Source organism: Vanellus vanellus, assembly GCF_965231255.1.
Source record: "Vanellus vanellus genome assembly, chromosome: 18".
NCBI classification, from domain to species: Eukaryota; Metazoa; Chordata; class Aves; order Charadriiformes; family Charadriidae; genus Vanellus; species Vanellus vanellus.
Genome location: NC_138923.1, coordinates 8,800,595 through 8,823,143, shown reverse-complemented (window position 1 = coordinate 8,823,143; position 22,549 = coordinate 8,800,595). Strand labels below are relative to the sequence as shown.

At 56.7% G+C, this 22,549-nt stretch overlaps 1 protein-coding gene across 1 annotated transcript in view; it reads left to right on the top strand.

The window, feature by feature from the left end:
• Nucleotides 1–17,667, top strand: part of VAV2 (vav guanine nucleotide exchange factor 2) — a 158,193-nt gene extending 140,526 nt beyond the window's left edge. The window contains exons 13-28 of the mRNA XM_082492622.1: nt 1,436–1,522; nt 3,316–3,401; nt 3,663–3,795; nt 4,970–5,079; nt 6,272–6,373; nt 6,486–6,574; nt 7,345–7,361; nt 7,698–7,719; nt 9,058–9,185; nt 9,388–9,462; nt 10,508–10,560; nt 11,278–11,394; nt 11,502–11,589; nt 11,684–11,807; nt 14,986–15,140; nt 15,761–17,667. Coding sequence (XP_082348748.1) covers nt 1,436–1,522; nt 3,316–3,401; nt 3,663–3,795; nt 4,970–5,079; nt 6,272–6,373; nt 6,486–6,574; nt 7,345–7,361; nt 7,698–7,719; nt 9,058–9,185; nt 9,388–9,462; nt 10,508–10,560; nt 11,278–11,394; nt 11,502–11,589; nt 11,684–11,807; nt 14,986–15,140; nt 15,761–15,808 — 1,434 coding nt within the window. The 3' untranslated portion in view covers nt 15,809–17,667. The remainder of the gene's footprint in view (nt 1–1,435; nt 1,523–3,315; nt 3,402–3,662; nt 3,796–4,969; nt 5,080–6,271; nt 6,374–6,485; nt 6,575–7,344; nt 7,362–7,697; nt 7,720–9,057; nt 9,186–9,387; nt 9,463–10,507; nt 10,561–11,277; nt 11,395–11,501; nt 11,590–11,683; nt 11,808–14,985; nt 15,141–15,760) is intronic.
• The last annotated feature ends 4,882 nt before the right edge of the window (nt 17,668–22,549 follow it).

Sequence of the window (22,549 nt, the reverse complement as noted above, 5' to 3'; positions counted from 1 at the left end):
TTTCTGTCTGCCGGGCCGGTAGGCGGCAGACATCGCCGCCGTCTGGGGTGAGAGCCGTGCCAGGGGGGTGTGGGGTGGCGAATAGAGCTTCGTTTCCCAAAGGGATTCACCTCCCTTTGATTTTGCAGGGGTAGTTGTTTGCGCAAGGCAGGGGTGGGATTCGCGCCAGAAAATTGCACGTGGGGGTAATCGGCGCAGGTACCATCCATCCCTCCACCTGAGTATGCAGACGGTGCTGGGGGGGGGGCAAGGCGGGTTCCCAGTTAAATCCCGCAGCCCAGGTGCCGTTGCTGTTCCGAGTCACGGTTGATCGTGGGATTGCGTTTCCCCTTTGGGTAGGAGACGGGCTGCGCGGCAGGAGGGAGCCGAGCTCAACGCTCGAGCGTGGTGGAGGGTGGTGGAGGGTGGTGGAGGGTGCTGCTGCTTCATAAGGCTTTCGGTTTTGTCATTCTTCATAACCATCCCTGCCACCGCCCCGGTGTGGGGTATTTTGTGATGTTATAAGTATTGACATGTAGATTTGTGATTATCATCTGTGATTGACCCTTCTTATGTTGGGAAGCTGGGGAAGGTCTGACCCGGAGGGGATGTCTTAAAAAACCCCGTGTTCAGATTTAATCCAAGTTGACAAGAGCTATTATTGAGGACAAGGAGGCAGGGAGCAGATAAGAAGCAAACAGGCACAGACAATACGCTCCGAAGGGTTTCGGCAGTTGTTTTAGTGGAAGGGATGGGGTTCTTTCTCTTTGATGGGTGAAAATTTGGGTAAGCAAGGAATTTTTCCGGGCAGAACAAGCTCCATGGAGCTTATTGTACAACATGGCCATTGTGTGGTGGCAGATGATGGAGGCCCAGAGGGGTTGGAGATGGGGATGCTGTCGTGGGGTGTTCCGGGGCGGGACGGAGCATGAGCATCCCAACGCTCTCACCAGCTCGGGTGCGATCCGGAGCACCCCGGGAGGTCAGCTGGACGCAAGTGGGGTCCAATGCTGTTTGCAGCTAACGTGCAGCCGGGTGTCCAAAGCAGTTTTTTTACGGACGTGGGTGTTTTGACAGCAGAGACTGACTCGCAGCTTTTGTACCCGGGGGGGATGAAGGGAATTAAGGGTGATGGAAGGTGGGAGGGAAGGATGCTGCCGGGGCAGGGGCTGCCTGGGCTGCTCCCCCAGGTAAAAGCCACGGGTCGGGTTTGCTGTGCTGCACTGGATTCGTGCATTGCCCTCTCCTGGGAAATGGGAAAAATTGCAGTGCCTGCCTGGTTCGGCAGCGCAAGCACACAACCCCTGTGCTGCCGGAGTCGCGGGCGGCCGCTCCGACGCCGCTCTGAATGCGGAGAGGAGTGTGGCTGCGGGGAGCCGGGCTCCTGGGTTTTCTGCTTTGGTGCGGTACTGGTTTCATCTGGAAAATAAAAATCAGTATTCGCTTTTCTTTTAAGGACTTGGCCATGTACATAAATGAAGTAAAGAGGGACAAAGAGACTTTAAAGAAAATAAGTGAATTTCAGAGCTCTATAGAAAACCTGGTAAGTCAGAAAGTCCTCTTGCTCCCAACTTCAATTTATTGTTAACATATTTGCTTTTTCTGTGCAATTACTACTGAATCTGATGCGCTCCCAAGAAGGATCCCCGTGTGTTCGGACACTCCCTCGTCATTGACAGTGTTTTTGCTGACGGCGCAGAAGCGGTTGCTACATTACGGAACTGATTCGGCTGTGATGGAGCGTGACTTCTCTTGGTGGTGTTACGCTGAAAATGTTTCTCCGACTTTTTCTTATTAGTGCAGGGGGGGCATGATCATTCCCTAAATCAGCTATCTCTCTGTTATTTAAAGCGGGTTTTCTTTTGCTGTTAAAGCGGGCAGAGGTTAACTGAGAGTGTACCAAGGCCCGTTTGGAGGAGAGGGGCACATGTAATGTACACCTAATCCCAAAATCTCAACCAGATGCTTTAAGGAGAGTCTCATCCTCCAAACTCCAGAGGTATCAAACACTTGGTCCCATTCCCGTGCATCAGCTGACCCTGTGCAAACCATCACTCACTTCAGCCCCAAACAAGCCCATTAATTTAATATTCAGTGGCAGAGCTTCAAGCTAACGAGCTTTTTCCCACATTTGCCGGGGGTGGGAGGGGAGGGCTGGTCGGCTGTGGGTGCAGCTGATCCGCTGTCACGCTTAACGCCGGGGTAATGCAATTTGGGGGCTGACACCTGAGATGCTTCAAAAGGGCTGATGGAGGGAGGTGCCGGGGGCTGCCCACCCCGAGGGCTTCCTGGAGGGGGCCTGGGTTGAGGGGGGCTTTAAGCCTTGCCTTCGTTTGAAAACAACTGACTTTTAATTGATGGTTATTTAACAGACGGAGGCAAAATCCTTATTTTTCAAGAGAAACCTGGAAAAATTTCTCCAGTGGGATATGGGTTGTTGCAGTTCACGGGTTTTGATTGAAGCAGTCATGATCGTCCCGATCTGCGCGAACAATCAGACATCATGCTCTGTAAAAACAGGGATGCGCATGGGGGCACGAAGCAGCCGCTTCTCCTCCTTTCAGCAGCCAGAGAGCCGGTTTGACGCGCGGGAGATGAGATGTTAGCGAAGGAGTCACTCCTGTCTGCAGATCAATCCCACGCGCGTTCTGCTCGGTGTTTCCTTTCATCGCACTGAGCGGGATGTTGCGGAGTGATTGGTGGTGTGTACATGGAGCCTACATGGCACAGCAATGAAGTAATTAGGGACTATACACACAGCTGTGTGAAATATTTATTTTCCTGACCAGCGGTGATGCTTCACAATTGTTTTTTCCCCTATAAGAACTGTGAAGGGGACTGATTCCCGTGGCTCGGCGGCCGTGCTGCCCCGAGCAACGTTTGCAAGGGCTTCTGAGCCGAAAGGCGAACTGCCCAAACCCTTGGGTTGGTTTCCAGCCTCCCCAAAATCTCCGGTCTTGGTTGAGGATGGTAATCAAAATGATAAGAGGCCTGGTTTTGTAGAAATCGCTGGAAAATAGCTTATTTTGTGGGGGTTTTGCTTTCTGGCTCCCAAATCTTGCAAAACTTGCTTTGACTGCTGAGCCTTGCCCTGGGCTGCTGGTGCTGGAGCTCCAGGGATCTCCCGTGGTCCCATCCCTGCTGCCAGGATGCTCGTGCACCCGCTGCGCTTGGCGATGCTGTTCCCAGGAGCTTCAGCAGCTCGAGGCAGGGCTGGGGGCAGGGGGGGGGATGCCCCCAGCACACTGTGCCATCCGGGCAGGTTTGGCTTTCCACCTCCCCAAAGCATCGCCCCAGCCCTGCCTGTGGATCTCAGCCCTGCTTTGCTTTTTGCAGCAAGTGAAGCTGGAGGAGTTCGGGAGGCCGAAGATCGACGGCGAGCTGAAGGTCCGCTCCATAGTCAACCACACCAAGCAGGACAGGTGAGTGGGCGATGGCGCTCAGAAGTTTTCCCAAACTAAATGTGCCTTCGTTTGGCGATTTTCCCCTTGTGCTCGTTTATGCAATTATTGCCTGGAGTTGCACTGACAGAAACCACCATCCCTGTGGAGTTACAGCAGGGTTAGAGCCTTGAGGTGCGCCGGCTGGGAAGTTCTGCAGAGCTTTCCGAACGCTCCTCCTTGAGTGGGGACTTTAATGATGTGTTTGACTGGGTTGCTTGTTTATTTGCTTGCTTTGGGCAGGTATTTATTTTTATTTGATAAAGTGGTGATCGTCTGCAAAAGGAAAGGGTACAATTATGAGCTGAAAGAAATTATTGAGCTGCTCTTCCACAAGATGACTGACGACCCTATGAACAACAAGGACATTAAGAAGGTAGGTGGACCGGTGATTAGCTCTGCCGGAGAGCGTTTTGGAAGTGTTTGGGCCAGTCCTTGGGTAGTACGTTCTTATTAGCCTTTTAAAATAGAAACGGAGCTTGCAAAAAGCTGGAAAAGAAATGCTCAGCTTTCAGGGCAGCCTCACAGAGGCGTTGGAAAATGGTTATTAATGTGGGGCTGGGCGTGATCCTTGACCTGCGTCCTTGCAAAACAGCCCTGAAGAAGCTGGGGTGGTGGGAGTTAGGAGGGAGGAAACTGCTCGCTGCTTTCTGGCCCGCTGGCGGCGAGGGACCGGGCAGGGAGCAAACGTCAGGCGGGGCGGAGAGGAGGGCAGGGAGGGAAGGTCCGTCCGGATGCTCTGGCTCCCACGAGGCGCGGGGCGGAGGAGCCTGGGAAGGCAGCGAGAGCGTCGCCGACCAGCCCGCCAAAATCGGCACTCGGAGCACGGTTGCCACTGAAGGAACATCGTTTTGCCGGTGGTTTGAGGTTTAGTCTGCAGCCATGAAGGAAAACCTCCCAGCTGTCGGTTTAGCAGAGACCCATTAGCTTAATCCGCTTCCGTGCAATGGGAAAGAGGTGTTGCACAGATGGGATAAGTGACGTTTGGGTAAGAATAGCCAATTTTACCACTTGGATGCTGAAGAAATGCTGCTAGCTTTGTGTTTTAATGAAATATGTTTCCACTTTGCTCTCCTATGCTTTCTAGTCTCACGGAAAAATGGTAAGCAAAGCGCACAATTTTCTCTCGTGTTTTTCTGTGCAATGTTGTAAGGAGACAGGCAGAGCATATGTGCGGTGGGCAGGTCAGATGTTCCTCCTGGGCTGTCAGTTGCTGTCAGGGAGAGATATAATGGCTGGGGAGGATCTGCTGGAGCAGAAAAATCTGGGTTCTCTCATCTGCCACCATAAAATCCTACTTGGCCCTTGTGCACAGTGCCAGGCTGGTTCAGGCATCGTTGGTTGTGATGGGTTAGAGAGACACGGAGCTCTTCTTCCTCCTTCCCGGTGACTGCTGTTACCTGTGCAAAGGCTCAGCAGTCCCTCAGAGGAAGGGACGGGGCAGGCACTGGCGGCAGTTACTGAGATGCCCGAATAAAAGTGCGGTGTATTTTGCTGCTCAGGCGTTTGGAGCACAGTGGTCCGATCAGTGCTCTCGCTCTCTCTTGCAGTGGTCGTACGGCTTCTACCTAATTCACCTTCAGGGGAAGCAGGGCTTCCAGTTCTTCTGCAAGACGGAGGAAATGAAGAGGAAGTGGATGGAGCAGTTCGAAATGGCAATGTGAGCGTGAGGGGCTGCTCTAGCCCTGGTGTGCAGCTGCCGGCCATGGGGGAACAGTGTCATGGACCAGCAGGTCACAGCATCCCAGACTGGTGGGGGTTGGAGGGGCCCTCTGGAGCTCCCCCATCCCACCCCCCGCCAGAGCAGGGGCACCTCCAGCAGTGGCACAGGACACCTCCAGGCGGGTTTGGAATGGCTCCGGAGGGGGAGACTCCCCCCCCCCCCTCTCTGGGCAGCTGTGCCAGTGCTCTGCCGCCCGCACGGGAGAGAAGTCCCTCCTCAGGTTGAGGTGGAACGTCCTATGGTCCCGTTTGTGCCCGTTCCCTCTTGTCCTGTCACTGGGCACCGCTGAGAAAAGGCTGTTCCCACCCCCCCAGCACCCTTTCTTTAAGGATTGATGAGCATTGATAAGATCCCCCCTCAGTCTTCTCTTCTCTGGACCAAAAAGCCCCGAGTCCCTCAGCCTTTCCTCGCAAGAGAGATGCTCCAGTGCCCTCATCATCTCTGTAGCCCTTTGCTGGGCCCTCTCCAGCAGTTCCCTGTCCTCCTTGACCCGGGGAGCCCCGAACTGGACACAGTGCTCCAGATGTGGCCTCCCCGGGGCAGAGCAGAGGGGGAGGATGACCTCCCTCCACCTGCTGGCCACGCTCTTCTTGGTGCCCCCCAGGTCACTGGTCACCAGCTCCAATAGCAAAGCCTGTGATGGGGAAGCTCGCATGCACTTGCTGGATGGGTCCCTGTGCAAGGGGAGCTTGGGTCCAGCCTGAAATCACCTACCCTGAGCATCTACACCAGGGCAAGGGTGGTGCATCTCTGGAATGACACCGTGCCGTGGTGTCAGGCCATGTGTGGAGCACCGGGCTGGGGCTGGAGGAAGGTGTAGCAGGAGAAGGGCCGCTGCTGCTGTGGGGAGCCGGTCCTGAGCAGAGCAGGAGTTGGCCCTGCGCGGGTCTGGGCTGTCGATTGACTCGGGCAAGGGCCATGTCCGTGAATGTTGTCCCAGGGGAAGGTCGATGGGCAAAATCCTCTCTTTGCACAGTCAAGCCCTGAGTCTGCTTTCACACTTGATTTCAGATCTGCCTGTGTGATTTCCAAACTTTGAGCGAAATGCAAACAGCAGCTGCTGTGACCGGTCACGAGTGCAGCGTGACTGGTAGGGACAGATTGATAACCCCCTGGTCCTTTCCCTTAGGTCCAACATAAAGCCAGAGAAAGCCAATGCAAATCACCATAACTTTCAGATGTACACATTTGAAAAGACTACCAACTGCAAAGCCTGCAGGATGTTCCTAAGGTGAGCACTATCCATCCACCTGTTCTGCATCTGCATTAAAACACGGAAAGAAAATCTCAAAGCTGGGGCTGGATTAGGACTTTCTGACTTCTTTTTTTTTTTTTTTGCACAGAGGGACCTTCTACCAGGGCTATCTTTGCCCCAAATGTGGAGCGGGTGCTCATAAGGAGTGCTTGGAGATCATTCCTCCCTGCAAGATGGGTGAGTTATTTCGCATCACGAGCAGCTTGTGCCAAGGAGGTGAATGCACGTGAATGATCGGAAAGATTCGCTCTGTAAAGCACTAATGTTTGTTAATGCGTAACAAAATCTAAGTATGCTCCCACCCACATCCCAGGGCTGTAATTCACATTGGCTGGTGGTTTAAAAAAAACAAACCAACCAACCAAAACCCCACAAAACAAAGAGCTGGATCCCATGTATGTCAGGATCGCGGCAGTGGGATGCACCCAGCCCTCATGCTGGGAGGGCGTTTAAGACAGATGATGAATTCTTCATCAGAAGATGTTGATTAGTGAAAGTGGGAGGGTCTGCGCCAGGAATCATGTTTCCGATGAGGAGAGACCTGGTCTCCGGATCCTAAACACCCCATAGGGCCGCAAAACTTTGTGTCCCTGGTCTAAATTGGGCAAACCTGTGGCTCGCCTCTGCTCGCCCGGGTCCGAGCCCTGGCGCTGCTCCTACTGTCACAGGGTGGCTTCGGGGAGGTTTCGGGTGGGGAGTGGAGGGAGGAAGAGCAAAATTGCAGAGCTTTGTGCAAGTGGGAGTCCTTGTCCGGCTCCCGTCCCTCCCCGGGTCTTGCCCACCCAGTGCAGAGCAATGACTGGAGTGACCTCAGCCTCTGCTTTGTGCTTCCTCCACCAAGTCCAAGCACTGCTGCCGGTTCATTGATACTCACGGCATCAAGAGAAACGGAAAATGGGGTTTGTTGCCTGTGAGATTAACCACCCATTTCACCATCTCTCCTGCAGGTTCTTCAGCAGACCAGGTACGTTGTTTGGTGGCCCTTTTCCCGCGTCCCCCTCTGCTCTGGGCAGAGCGTGTGTCCTTGCCTGGTCCGGGTGCGGGCAGGTCGTGGGAAAAGCCAGCACCAGCCTTGGGGGGGTCCCAGCAACGCGGGGGGCAGGACCGGAGACCGATGGCCTCTTCTCCAGCCTAAATCTGGCCCGGTTTGTGCAGCACCACAGCCCCCGGGAGGTGCCGGCACCCAACTGGGGTGAACACCACGGGCTGGGAGGCACCGGGGAGGTTTCGGGAGAAGGTTTCTCATCCTGGTGGTGGGACCGCCGTGTCCTCACGGAGACTTTTTCCTCTCTCTCTGCAGGAGTCGCTGGGTGCCGGACCCGGTAAGGGCATTACTGTGTTGCAGGAGGGCAAGTAGAGACAGCGGCTTGATTGTGGCTGCAGGTGTCCCTACCGCTGAGCCCGGGGGAGCTGGAAGCTCCTTCCCAAACCAGAACGGAGCGTCAGTAGCTGCAGCCGGGTCCTGCGCCGCCCTCGCAGCGAGCCATGGGGCGCGCTGAGGTCTCCCCTGGCCCTGGCCCTGCTCCCCAGAGCAGCAGGTCGGGTCTCCTGCGGGAAGACCCGGCTCCCCCTGGGGCTCAGCCCTCACCCGCCGCACCGCGGCGTTTCTCCGGGTGCGTTCGTGCCCTTGGCCGGCTCTGCCGTGCGGGTAGAGCTTCTGGCACGTCACACCGGTGACGGAGGAGAGCCTGGCGGATTTCCTCCTGCCACATCGTCCTTCAGAGCAGGCGGAACGCATCCTGCCCGGGAGGCTTGGTGCTGACGGGGAGCATCCTCCTGCCGGCGCGGGTCCGCTGTGCCGCGGGGGTGTGCGGCTCCAGGCGCTGCGCGCTGATGGGGCCATTAGTCCTGATGGTTACCGCAATATTTTTTGATTTTGCTTAAAACTCGCCTTGACAGAGTGCTGGGCCTGCCCTGCCCGTGCTCCGGCTTGGAGGAGAAAGAACAAATTGGTTTTGTTCTTTTTTTTTTTTTTTTTTTTTTTTTTTTTTTTTTTGGTGGAAGGGACGCCAAGCCTGGCAAAAAGAAACCTGAGTCAAATCGGTGGTTAAAAAAAAAAAAGCAGAGAGTGCTCTAGCTGGGCAGGGAGAGGCAGAGGTGGGGAAGTGTTTTGAAGATAAACGCTGTGGTTTTCGCGGAGCTGGGGAAGCTTATTTAATGTGCAGTTGTTTGCCAGACAACTGGACTTTGGCTGCGAGGTGCAGGGGCGTTTGGGTCCCAGGTCTGGCCGAAATTCGGTGGAAGCCGAGTGTTTGCCGGTCCCTTTAGTGAGCACGGGTGTCACCGCCAAACCCAGCGGGGTTTGGTGCCGGCCGGGCATTGCCTAACGAGAGCGGGTCCGCACCGGCGAGCTCCCAGTCCCGGTGCAGGGCGGGGAGTGGGAGCTCTGGTTTGGCTCGGCCCCTCGTGGGTTTGTGTTTGCTCAGTGAACTCAGCCATCCATGTAACTGCAGGGGCCGAAATCATTCTCTGTGGGCGCTGTTCCTTTCTGTTTTCATGCTTTCTGCCCCCAAATCCTGCCTGCTGGGGCCACTAGGTTCGTGGTTCACAGGATAGGGAACAACAGATTTGGGGGAGGGGGGGGGGGGGGGGTAGTGGATTTTTGGTTTGCTTTTTCTTAGGTGGGACAAGGTGCTGAAACTGTTTTGCATCGGTTCCAGGTCCTAAAATGGTGGCGGTTCAGAATTACCACGGAAACCCAGCCCCCCCCGGGAAGCCGGTGCTGACGTTCCAACTTGGGGACGTGATCGAGCTGCTGAGGGGGGACCCCGACTCGCCGTGGTGGGAGGTGAGGGCGGTTTCCCTCAGGGAAATTCCCGGGGACTTTTAAACCAGTGACTCCTGCATCGTCCCCGTTACTTGTGGGCTTTCCCGGAGTTGCAGGGATGCGCTGGGGGTTGGGAGCCGGGGGAGCTGCGAGGGCTGGGAGCCTGTCCCCATCCCTGCTCCCCCGGGCACGTCCCACGCTGACACCCGGCTTGGCTTCGCAGGGGCGGCTGCTGCAGACGAAGAAGTCGGGTTATTTTCCCAGCTCGTCCGTGAAGCCCTGCCCTGTGGACGCGAGGGTAAGTGCCGAAGAGGAGGTGGAGCGGCGATTGCCTGTGGGAGCGCAGGGCCGGGTGCTGGGGGCTGTCACGGGAGGTGTCGCTCTTCTCAGCCTTCTGCTTGAGCCCCCCCGTCCTTCCAGTCCCTGGATCTTGAATGAGGCCTCTTACTGTGGCCAAATTAGCGAGGGCAACTAAGATGATGAAGGGCTTGGAGCATCTCCTGTATGAGGAAAGGCTGAGAGCGCTGGGACTCTTCAGCCTGGAGAAGAGAAGGCTGAGGGGAGACCTTATTATGGTGTACAAGTATCTAAAGGGTGGGTTGAAGGAGGATGGAGCCAGGCTCTTTCCAGTGGTTCCAGTGACAGGACGAGGGGCAATGGGCACAAGTTGGAACATAGGAAGTTCCATTCAAATACACGGAAACACTTCTTTACGGTGAGGGTGGCAGAGCACTGGCCCAGGCTGCCCAGGGAGGGGGGGGAGTCCCCTTCTGTGGAGATTTTCAAGACCCGCCTGGATGCAGTCCTGAGTAATGTGCTCCGGGCAATCCTGCTCTGGCAGGGGAGTGGGACTAGATCATCTCTAGAGGTCCCTTCCAACTCTGACAATTCCATGAGGAAGTGGGTCCATCATCCCATGGTTGCAAATATCTGGTCAGGTTGGTCTCAGCCCCGTTCCCACGGTTGGGGTCTGTGCAACCAGGTCCAGACCCCATTCCTCCTCTGCGGGGCTGACTCGGGAGCAGAGCGCTCGAGATCCGACACAGTTTGGGAAAACTGTGCTTTATTTTATTTATTTTTTTTTAACTGTGCTTTGTAATGCTGTGAGCCACTTCCCAATTAAAAACCGCTCAGGTAAGTGAAAAAAAAATGCAGCGTGTTCATCACAGCTGGGAGGCTGAGAGAGAAATGCTCAGCTGCAACACTGCCCTCCGCCGCCGAAGCCAATAATTCTGAAACGCTTTGGCAGGCGAAAACCCTCCCGTGGAGAGGAGCATCTCGCACGTGAGCTATAGCCTGGTGAGATGCTGGCTCGTCAGTAATTAGCAATGCTCTCTTTGCAGCCTCCCAACAGCCGGCCGCCCTCGCGGGAGATAGACTACACGGCGTACCCGTGGTGAGTCGCCCTGCCCGCTGCTGGACGCGACCTTTCTCTGGCCATAAAGATATATCAGCCTTGCCTTTTAATTGTTACGGTGTCGGGAACCCACTCTAATAATGAATGATGGATGCAGGGGAGCAATGCTTTCCATCCCACCTCCCTCGTGGCCACGGGGCGGCTGCTGCGGCGGCAGCGTTTGGGTGTTGAAACCTGGCGCAGCCCTCGCAGCATCAGTGGGGATTTCTTCACTGATGGAGGGGGTCAGAGGTAAAAGGGGAGAGGTGCTGTTTCTCCTCCCGTTTTCTGTGTTTTCTGCGCCCAGAAAACCCTTTTGGGAGAAAGGAGGCAATTCCTGCCTTGGCAGGAGAGGCTGCGCCTGGCTTGCCTCCTCCTCCTCCTCCGCTCCAGCTCCAGCCAGGTTTGCAAATTCATGAGTCTAAAGCCTCGGTTACCTGGGGACCGATTCCCAATTAGTGGGATTTTCTAGGTGTAAGATACTTCAAAGGGAAGAGGTTACACTCTGCGTCGCTCACCCTCTCTGTTCCATCACTGAGTGCAGGGCACTGTCCTTTCTTCTCATGAAGTTTTGCCTGAGACCTGTTTTTCTACTTGCCGTCTCAACTTTCACGCTTTTAAAAAAAAAAAAAAAAAAAAAGCATCTTTTTGTCTAAAACTCGCCCATTTTAAATAGGTTTTAGTTAATTAAATTAATTAGTTACCCTCTGGGCTCAGGTTCGCAGGGAACATGGAGCGGCAGCAGACGGACAACCTGCTGAAGTCTCACGTCAGCGGCACCTACCTGATCCGGGAGCGACCGGCTGAAGCCGAGCGCTTTGCCATCAGTATTAAGTGAGTAATACTTAATTTAGTAATTTAGTATTACTCGCTCGCGGAGGGTGAGACGGGGCTGGAGCACATGACTATGTTTTCTTGAGGGCCTTTTCTGCTGTTTGCAGATTTAACGAGGAGGTGAAGCACATCAAGGTGGTGGAGAAGGACAACTGGATTCACATCACAGAAGCCAAGAAGTTTGAAAGCTTGCTGGTAGGTTTTTGTAGCCCCTTTGAGCGTGCCCGCCGTCCCTGCAAGTGACGCAGAGGATGGTGGAGACAGCCAGGTGCCTCTCCATCCTTCCCAGGAGCTGGTCGAGTACTACCAGAGCCACTCGCTGAAGGAGAGCTTCAAGCAACTGGACACGACGCTGAAATACCCCTATAAATCTCGGGAGCGCTCTACCTCCAGGACCTTCACCCGCTCTCCAGGTAAAAACCAGCTCAGCTGCGCGAGCGGGCACCGTTAGACGTGTGATGGAAAATCTCAGCCTTTCACAAGGTGTCGGAGCGCCGTCTGGATGAAGGGATTTAGAGCTTTGCTTTAGGGCTTGAGCTCCCCAAATACAAACAAGCCTCCTGCTCGGCTGGTGGCATTTCGAGGACGGGTCTCAGAGGAGGTGGCGGGGGGAGGGGGGGGGGTCCGGCCGAGCTGACTGGCATTGCTCCTCCGAGCTTGGGCATCCTCCCAGGGAGAGCTTTTGCTACGGGAGGTTTCCCTCCTGTGGTTTTGCACCCCGTGCTTTGGGGGGGTGGTTTGCCACCCCCTGGTCGTGCCGGGAGAGGAGCTGCGGCCGCAGGGGCAGCCCGTCCGCCTGCGGGCAGGGAGCAGGGACGTGCCCCTCTGTTAGCGGGATATGGCGCGTCTCACCTGCCCGCCTGAGTTTCCGTTGGGTGTGTTTTAATGGATCCGGTGCCAGCGTGACTTGTGATGGTTTGAATCCCAGTGGGACTCCTTTAATGGAGATGATGGGAGAAATGGTAAGTCTGTGCATAAAATTTAAAAAAAAAAAAAATCAAAACAAATGGAAGGCAAAATGTGCATTAGTACAAAACGTTCTGTTTTGTCTAAAAGCCTGAGTGCAGAAATAGCTGCTTTGAGGGAAAAATGCATTTTTATAAAAACCTTTCCCATGGTATATTTTAAAAAGAAAAGAATACCAAAGGCAGATAGTTTTTAAAAGATTAAATATCCTTTCGCATGAAATGCAACCTGAGGATGACGTTGGAGCCCTCAATCCGGCTGCGGGGCTGCGGCCGGACCTGCCACCAGCTGTCCCAGCTCCGAGCCCCCATGCAAGACCTTCTGCATGCTTTGCCCCGTGTTCCTCCGTTGGCTTTTAAAGCATTGTGCATTATAATATTTTTTTTTTTTAATTTCCTTTTTAATGAGTGTTCTGCCTCTTTCTGTTTCTCTCTAACCTCTTTGCAGCCTCCTGCGCTTCCTACAACTTTTCTTTTCTCAGTCCTCAGGGCCTCAACTTTTCTTCTCAGAGCTCCTCCAGTCCCTTCTGGTCAGGTACCAGTGCCGGAGAGACCTGCTGCCTCCCCCAGGCTGCAGCATCCCCAGCTTGAAAGCCATCGCCAGCGGGACCCGCGGGGTCCCCGCTGTCCCTCCCATCACCCACAGGCGGTTCAGGGGGTCCCCAGTGCTGCCCGAGGGCACAGCCCGGAAACAAGTTAATTAACCATGGCTTGGCTGGAAGCAAAACGCGCTCCCCCCTCTCCCCAAAATCAAGGCAGGGAGGAGATGGAGTTGTCACTATTTGAGAAAGGGGGCGAAAATTAACGAAAAAGTGAATCTAGCGCATTGGGATCTCATGATGTGCTTCAAGCTCGACCTGCTTCTCCCCTGTGTCTCACCGAACGAGCATTGGCATCACACTGTCTTCCAGACCGTTCCTCCTTGCTGTACGGGGAGAACATCCCCTTGTCCGGCAGTTTTTGAGCTCTGGCGCCTGCGGCTGCTCAGGAGCCCTGAGCCGAGGAGGCGGGGAGGGGGGGGAACTGCTGTGCGGCTCAGACGCTCAGCAGAGAGCACAGCGGCGCTCGCGTCTCAGAACCCCACAGATTTCGGCGCATCACGGACCGGTGCCTGTTCGGCCGGGACCGCAGCAAAACCGTGCCCGTTCCTGTCTTCCTGTTTAAGCTTTTAACTTTCGGCACTGTCTTTAGGCCGGGCACGCCGCGCGTGCTTTCCTTACCGCCAGGTTTGGGAAGAACACTTAACTTTTCAGGGTATTAGAACGTAATTCTGGGCATTTGGGATCCTTTAACAAAGTATTGCGGGAAGTAGTACTGTGCAGGGGGGGCTCTGAGCAAGCTGCTGGTGAAAGAGCTCAAAGCTGCCGTGATTCGCGCTCCGTGCTCCTGCCTGGCGAGGACGGACGAGCCCTCCAGTGATTGATTATTGCACGTTTGTGTCCGGACCGTCTCCATTGCCATCCTCATCTCCTTCCATCCCGAGAGCTGAAAACCTGGGCAAAGCTTTTCCTCAAACTTAGTTCAACCTTGGTTTGCAAACTTTTTAAAATTGAAATTAATCTTCAAAAAGTCCTGGGACAAAAAGGGCGGCTTCACCGAAACACAGTGTCCCTTTAGGGTGGAGGTTTTTTAATTTTTTTTCTTTTTTTTTTTTTTTTTCCCCGCAAACTTCAGAGGAGGAGCATTTTTCTCCTCCTCTGCCCATCCCATCCCTCCCACCTTTGCTCTCCAGCTCTCCTTCCCCCTGCCCAGACGCTGGGGTGGGGAACTGAGCGCTGCCCCTGCCTTTCCCCCCTCCCTGCTGCTCCTCCTCCTGCCTCCCTGAGCATCCCCTGCCTGAAGCGATGGAGATCCGCGGTGCTGGGGCTGTACTGGTGCTGGTGGAGGCCGGGTCCCAGGACGGCTCATGCTTCTTGTCGCGAGTTGTTGGTCAGCGTTAGGGTTTTGCAGGGTGTTTTTGCACCTTCTGATCTGTAATGGGAGCGAGTTTCCAAGGGCCCTGGCTGCTCCCTGGCGGGGATGGGAGCAGGGAGGATACGGGGTTAGCAGCTTGTTCCTCCTCATGGCAAACCGTCCGGGTTTTGCTCAGCATTTCTAGGAGACTCCAAACCCAATAACTCAATTTTTTTTTTTTTTTTTTTAAGTAGTTTAAATGGAAGTTGATTTGTGAAATCTTTTGACAGGGTGGTCCCATCAGGTGCTGGGAGCTGTGTGGCCGCCAGACCTGATATTGATAGTGGAACAGGATTTTTCCATGATTTCATTGTTAATGATTGGGTATTCCGATGAAATCTTTAATTTTACCACCTCCTCACGAAAGTGCCCCTCGCCCCAGCCATCCCCTCCTGGACTCTCCTGGTCAGCAGAGAGGGACTTCCCAAGCCCATGGAGCTGTTTAAAGCCCAGCAGGAGCCCAGTTTAACCCCGACCACCCCAGTCTGTGCGGGACTGGGCAATTCGGATGAGGCCAGCCCTGCCATCCGCGCTGCTCCAGGTCGTGGTGTTGCAATGGGAGCCAGCGCCGCGGTGGAAAACCCAGGTTGAACCTCACCAAGCTTTCCCCAGGCTTCGGCCGGTCCCACGCGGTGGGGCAGCTCCCGACTCCCTCTGTTTTGTCCCCTCGCAGTGTTCACCCCACGGGTCATAGGGACGGCGGTGGCACGATACAACTTTGCGGCGCGGGACATGCGGGAGCTCTCGCTGCGAGAGGGCGATGTGGTGAAGATCTACAGCAGGATTGGCGGGGACCAGGGATGGTGGAAGGGGGAAACCAACGGAAGAGTGAGTGCATCCGGATAATGTCCTCTCCCGTTTCTGCAGCGCACGGTCCTACCCGCTCTCAACCTGCCCAGCCAGAGCTCAGCCCGCTGTCAGGACGGCGAAGGGCAGGGGGACGTGTCCCGCTCCCTCTTGCTCTTTTCTGGCTTGTGGGTGGGCTCTCGTCTCGCGGGAGTCACCGCTGTGTTGCCGGGCGGTGCTGTGTGACAGTGGCACCCGATGCAGATGGCACCGTGCGGTGGGCAGGCGGTGCGCCAGCGCGGGCCGTGTCCTTAAACGGCTCTGCAGGTGAAAGGCTCAGCGTCCCCGGGGAAGGCAGCAGGCTGATGGCGTCCCACGGAGTCTGTAGCACTGGGGACAGGTTATTGGTGCCCCGATCCCTTATATGTGGCAGACAACCCATGTGCCCAAGGCAATGGATAGTTGCTAGCTCCATCCCAAATTAGGGTAAGGGCTGCACCGCTTCCCCGTCACCACCGTGCCTGGGGATGTGGGCGCATCCAGCGCCGTACAAATGGCTCAGTGGGAACAGCGCGTGGTGGCAGGGGAGTAGTCCCGGTGCCGGGACAGGAGGGTTCCTTCAGCTCCCCGGTCTCCGGCTCACCTCTCGGCTTCCCCGGCAGGTTGGCTGGTTTCCCTCGACGTACGTGGAAGAGGAGGGGGTGCAGTGACTGCGGGGATGTCTGATGGAAAGTCATGGAGCGCCCAGAGCGAGCCGCTGCAGACCGTGCACACTCGTCCCGACGCCCGCGGCTCCCCGCGAGACGCGGCCGGACGCCTCCCAGGACTGCTCTCGCAGACTCTTTAGCAATCCGTTCCTCTGTACAGTGTGTGTGTGCGCGCGCGCGTCGGGGCCGCCGCCGGCCTCGCTCCCGTTACGTGTATAGAAGATTGATGGTCTGTCGGATAACGGCGTAGCAGCGGCAGAAGAGTCCCGGGAAAGCCGCGCTCCCCTGCATGGACAGAGCTGAGAGACTCTGTGCGGTGCCCACCGGAGGATGGGGTCCAAAGCCCTTTCAGTAAAGGTGTTTTAAAAGCCACCGTGGTGACGGCGGTGGGAGGGTGAGGCCGAAGGTTTGCGCCTGGGCGGGTGCCTGGGGTGTGCCACGGTGAGAATTTGGGGGGTTTCTGAGGGGAGGGGAGCGACTCAGCCCCGCGGAGATGAAGCGGATCCCTCGCCGTGCCGCTCAGGTGGGCTGCCCGGGTCAGGGTTTCGGCTGTCTCCCTGGCAGCGCTGCGGCAGCGCCCAGCAGCACCGCGCTGCGGCCGGGGCGAGGGGACAGAGCGGGGACCCCCGACCCGGGAGGAGGCGATGGCTCTCGCTCGTCTCCGAAGGATGCCAGCCGCGAAACCAGGAGCGCGTTTTGACCATCAGACGTAGGCTGGAAGCGGACCTTCAGGTCAGACAGGAGGGGGAAGAGCCGCTTTGGCATCCCAATCCGGTTTTCTTTACAACCACCTTCAGTCCCACCAGCCTTGCTGCCGGCGGAGGGGGCAGCCCAGGGCGCAGACTGGTCCCACTGGTGAGCAGGAGGTCTCGGCGCCCTGAGGACTGGAGAAGAGCTTTGCCACACAAAGGTTTCGGAGGCCACCAAGGCGCCAGGTACATGCAGAGGGGTGGACGGGACTGACTGTCCGTGGGTCTGTCCTGCCCTTGCTCCCCGCTTGGTCCTGTGGCAGGGAGGGCCCCCCCGAGCCAGGCAGCCGCGGCACCTCCCACCTCGCTGAGCTCAGGGGGGGCCAAATCCGCCTGAGTGGGGGCTACACGGTGTCAACTCCTGATCTCTGTCACTCATTGTGAAAGCGTCTCTCCTTCCCCGGCCGTGTGCTCTGCGGGGGGCTCCGAGCGTTGCCCCCTCGCTTCCTCCCACGGGCTGTTACTGCTGCTGCTGTCAAGTAAAGGTCCGTCTGTCGTGGCACTGCCGCTGCGTCCCGAGCACTGTCCGTCCCAGGCTGTTCGTCCCAAAGCGCAGCCCCTGTGGTTGGTGGGCAGAGCTGCTGGGGGGCAATCCTGGCCCTCGTCTTCTGCCGGGCTCTCCACCTCCAGAATTGCCTTCCCAAGTGCAAATACGAACAAATACGTGTGTGAGTGTGTGACAGGGAACAACTTTCCTCTAGCCCATTCCTCATGCCCGGGAGATGCCCTCCAGCCTCTCTGAATAAGTGGCTTTTTAAGCTGGTGCTTCCGTGCCCTGAAGCCGTTCCTCTGGGATTTGGGGTGGTTCTGCTGTGGAGCACCGTGTTCCTGGTGTGGGCTGTTGGCATCGTGCTGCCACAGGTCTGGGAGACACCAGCATTGAGTGGGTGAGCGATGCTGATGCCCTCGGTCCCTGGCACGGGGGTACCACAGCTGCATCCGAAGCCTTGCCGCAAATGGAGCAGCAGTGCCCTGGTCGGGATAATAAATGGAGGAGTTCGGGGCTCGCAAGGAGAAGGGAAAGATATTAAGTTGGAAATTAAGTGGTGTTGCCCAGAGCCGCCCTGCTTCGCTGCCCCTTGCTCCTGGAGCCCCGCGAGTGCCGCCGCTCGCTCTGGGTGCGGCGGGGGGGAGCGGGGTGGGGGTGCAGCGGGGGTCTTGCTCTGCGAGGGGCCGCGGAGGCGCTCGGGGCTTTCCCAAGGTACTGTTTGGTGCTAACCTCTCCCAGCCAGCCCCTTGGGGCTCGAGGGGTCCCATCTGCAAGGGGGAATGTGGGGGTGCATTGCGGGGGGCTGGCAATGCCCTGCTCCTCCTGTGCCCCGCTCCCATTCCTGCGGCCGGGGCGTATTTAGGGGGGGATGAGACGCACGCACGCACCCGAGACACCCTCACGATGGCTCGTGTTCTGCCTCAGATCCTAAAGCCTTACGCGACCCTCCTGTTTCACGTGGCCGATTCGGCAGGGCGGTGAGGGCATCCCCTCGGGAGGAGCGTGTGCTCTGTCACGGGGGCCCTGGCACCATCTCTCCCGCCCCAAAGGGATCCCCGACCTCCGCCGCTGCCTGCGCTCCCCTCCCAGCCCTGCCAAATCCCCCTCCTCCCCTCCGGAGAGCTCTCCCTCTTGTGTTTACTGTTGTAAGAAACTTGTTAAAAAGATTGTTTTGTTTGTAAGTAATTATTCAGCCACTTGCCACAATATATATCTGTGAATAAGAAAGGGAAATGTTTTTTTATGATGGCGAGAAAATTGTATATATATTTTAGTTCATCGCAGATCATTCGAAATTGCAATGGGATACGTTGGAAAATAATATGTAAATTCCTTGGGTTTTTCCCTTGCACTGCACTAACTGGGGTAGGGCGGAAGGGGTTTATAGATAAAACTGTTTGTTTATGGAATAGTTTATAGCTGGGAGTTTGGAAATCCTTTGGAATAGCTTGTAATGCTGGAATAGAAACTTTAGCTGCTACTTAGAAACCCTTTTGCATGTGGTTTTTGCAGACCTTTTTAAGTTACAATACATCAAAGTAAATTCCACAACGAAAAAATAAAGTGTAATTTTGCTGATAGGTTCTTTTTTTTTTTTTTTTTTTTTTTTTTTCCCAGCCATGGTTTTTACCGTGCCGGAGGGCTCGGGCTCGTATCGCCTTTCTTGTCACTAAAGCCCCCTGGGCTGCGCGGGGGCCGGAGGGGTGGCTCGGCCAGTCCAGGGGACACGCGTGCTCACGGGGAAGGGATCCTTTCCCATTGCTACCGTGGACCGTAAGCGTTCGTACCCCTTCCAAAACTCGGAGTAAATCCTCCCCGCGGTGCCAGACACGGCTCGTGGCAGCGAGGCGCCGCTGAAGCTGCCTGCTCGCCTGGCGAGTTCCTTCTCCTCCTTTCTGGAGCAGCTGCCCCCCTGCAGTTGTCCCGCGCTCCCGTCGGGCGGCTTTCCTGGGGCTCCTCTCCCTGCCCGACCCCAACGGCTGCAGGGGGAGAGGAGGAGTGTGATTTTCCACGGCTTTTAGTCGCTCCCGAGTATCATATTCCAGAATCCCACTCAGCCCTGCACGCAGCAGCCTTTTCCGGAGGACTAAAGGAAATTCAACAGTTGCTTATAAAGTACCGGAGGCGCTGCTGGAGGTTTCTCCCCAGAGTGGGGACACGAGATGCCACTGTGAGCTGCCCTGTCACTTAGTTGATAATACTAATTTTTTTTCTGCTTTTGGAGTCCCCGGTGCTTTCTCCTTCTCGCTTCAACTTTCACAGGGTCAGCTGAAAGGGGCTGTAGCAATGAGCAGAGGCGTTTTACTCGGAGGAGCAGGGCACGAGCCCGGCACTCGCTTTTGGATGCTGATTTGGAAAGATGCTGCTCAGGCAGGTATTCAGCTTTGGCCCAGGTGATGACGCCCGCCCGGGATAAACCCTTTCCCTATCGTTGCTGTTCAGTCTCGGGGAAGTTCTCCAGCATGCACCGTGTAGGAAGTACCATTTTTTGGTACCTGGGTGCTCTCCTGCCAGCCACGAGCATCGGCCCCGCGCAGGTCGGGCATCGCCGTCAGATGCCCGCGGCGCGGCACGAGAGCCTGGAACCGACTGATGGCGGCAAGAGCAGGTAAATGCAAAAATCTGCTTCCGTGAAAGGTCCTGCCTCTGGAGACACCCCTGCCGCCCCAGGGGCTGGCTCTTCGGTGGCAGCCGGTGACATCTAACCCTCGGGGGGTGGCTGGAGCCGGCAGCGTTGCAGCCTCAGCCGGGCGGGTGCCTCCACAAGCCGCCTTTGCTCAGCTCCACGTCCGAACCTCCCCCTGGGGTTTGCAGTGATGAGGGCCGACGCCGCGGGTATGAACGGGGCATTTATTTGCCGTGCCCAGCCCGGCCAGGTGCTGTAACCAGAGCAGGAGCCGCTTTCCCGGGGGCATCAGCAGGAGAACAAATCTCCAGCCGTGGCCAACGCAGCTGGCTCCAGCCCTGCGCGCAGCCTGCCTGTGCCGGGAGAGGGGGGCGCACCAGGCACAGATTTTCTTTTTTTTTATTTATTATGGCGTTTGGTTTTTTTTTTTTTTGTTTCCCCCAGCAGTGGCAGCTGCTGACACAATCTCCCGCGTTAGCTGTGCTCGCCGGGGCGCTGCTTCTGCTCTGAGCAAACACGGCGCCGGGGGTGGGTGGTTGCGTTCGCTGGCTGCCCTCTGCAAACAGCAGGTCCCGCTGTGTGCCGCAGTGTCACAGCCGCCCCGCGATGTCCCTGGGGCTGAGCCTTGAGCACGCCCCGCAGCCCCGGTGGCCTGTGGCCGGCCAGCGTGTGGCCACCTCCCTCTGCCACCTCAGCTGGTCCACAGCACGAGCAAGGCACGTCGGCTCCCGTGCCGACCGGCTCGGTGGACTCTAAAACAAGGGTCCAAACTGCTGTGCGATGGGGATGGGGAAACTGAGGCAGGGGTTTGCCAAGAGCAGCGCTCGGAAAAGCGCCGCCCAGCAGGACTGTGCAGGATCGAGCCTGCTTTCCATCTGGGGTCACGGACCGGTAATGCTTTCCCAAGACCGAACTGAGACTGCGGTGCAAGGGAGAGCGGAGCCGGCTCTGCCGCTGCGGTGGCGATGGGGACGGTGGTGGCGCAGGCTCGCAGCCCGGTGCAGGCGGTGATCAGCCGCAGTGCCGCTGCACGCCTGGATAGTTCGGTCCTGCCTTAGCCATAATGTTTTCTGTGACCTAGAAAAACTCCAGCTGGTGCGTGCAAACCGCTACGCTGCTTTATTTTATAACTAATCTAAGAATTATAGGGAAAAGATTGAACTGGCTGAGGCTCCCTCTGCATCGGACGGACCGTCAATAAAAATAACCACCCTCATTCCTGCTCTGGAGCTGCATCAGAGCCCCGGGGCTTGGAGGGACCGGAGTCGCCGTCGCTTTCTCTGCTGTCCGTTGTGAGCTTGGTGAAGGGCCCCGGCTGCTGAATCCGTATTTGGTCTTGTATTGTTCTAGGTCTGGTCTAACCCAAAGGTCGTATTTATAATTAGTACATGCTGATGAAACAGTTCTGACCTGTCAAACAGAAACACCCCACTGCAAACAGGAGTTTAGACTTGTTTGCATCGCTGTGGTTATTTTGAGCAATTAGTCCGTGGAGAAGACTGGAGGAATTGGGGCACTCTTTTTAAAACTTAGAAACCGCTTTTATCTTTGGGAGAAGGAGAGAAATGCTGCCGGAGACAGGGGCTAATGCTGGAACAAGCGAACCCCTCCGCTTCTATTCAAACCCTTCCCAAACTGGGGGAATTTGGATGCAAACTGGGTACCGTGGTGTGTTCAGCGTGCAAGAGCGGAGGCACGGGGCGGTGGGGAGCAGCGGGGGGCACTTCCCAGGGTCACGGTGCTGTTGAATGATAAAAGCCCCCCAAAACACTGTCCCGGGGCTGCTCGGGGCTCCATGGGGCCACGGGCGGGTGATGCTGCCCGGGGGCCGCTGCGGGGACCACGATGCTGCTCAGACCCCGGGGACCCCACCAACCGCCGACCAAACCTCGGCTCCACCCCGACCTCTGCTTCTCCGAGATAGCTGAATCGGGTCCTTCAGAGCTGCCTTGAAAGGAGGTGCGCTGCTTGTGTATCCTGCCCAAACAGGCCCTAATTTCAGGGGTGAGTCCTGAGCAGGAGGAACAATAAACCATCGGGTTGGGAGATCTAAATCAAAAGTTTACTTTCCTAATCCCTCTAAATTAAATTTTTTCTTTTTTGGTGTTCCCGCCTTCGCTTTGAGGTCTCGGGTCTGGCTGAGGAAATGTGTAAATTTATTTTAATTCTGCTCTTAAAATGTAACCGCTGGGAACTCCAGCAGGAGGGTCAGATGGTGCCTTTCCTCCCCGTGTTTGCTTTCTGGCATGCAGCTGACGGCTCCCGCCAGCGCCGAGCGAGCCTGGGAGGCTGCGAGTCCTCGCTGGCCCCACTTGGGCTTTCTTCTCTGCTGGGCACCGAGCCGGGAAGAAAAGCAGCATTTTCCTCCCTGTTTTGAATTTCTCCGCTCTGCCTGACTTTTCTTCTTCGCCGAGAAGCAGCAGAGCCACGAGAAGGGGTAAGAGGGAGGTAAGCCCGTGCTTCCTGGCCGCCCGGGCTGGCTCCGCTCGCCAGCTGGTTAATGTTTTTTGCAGGGGACAGCCGTGCACGGAAGAGGAGGAGGAGGAGGAGGAGAGCATCAGAGGAAGGCAAGGGGCCCCACGGCCATCGCAGCAGGGAAAGCCAGCCCGGAGCGAGCCTCGCCGGTGAGCGGAGCCGGAGGAGCGGAGGCTGCGGGCGGTGGGAACGTGCCGTGGGCTGTCCGAGAAACGGCTGCGGGTGTCGCGGGATTTCCCGAGCGGGCGCTTGGAGCTTTGCCGGGCTGCGGGGCGGGGAGGGGGGGACACACACAGCAAGAGGGGACAGCGGGGGCTTTGGGGTGTCCGCGTGGCAGCGAGCGGGGGGCTCGGTGGGGGGTGTGAGCTGTGGGGCAGCCCCATGGCTCGCGTGGGAGGGGGTGG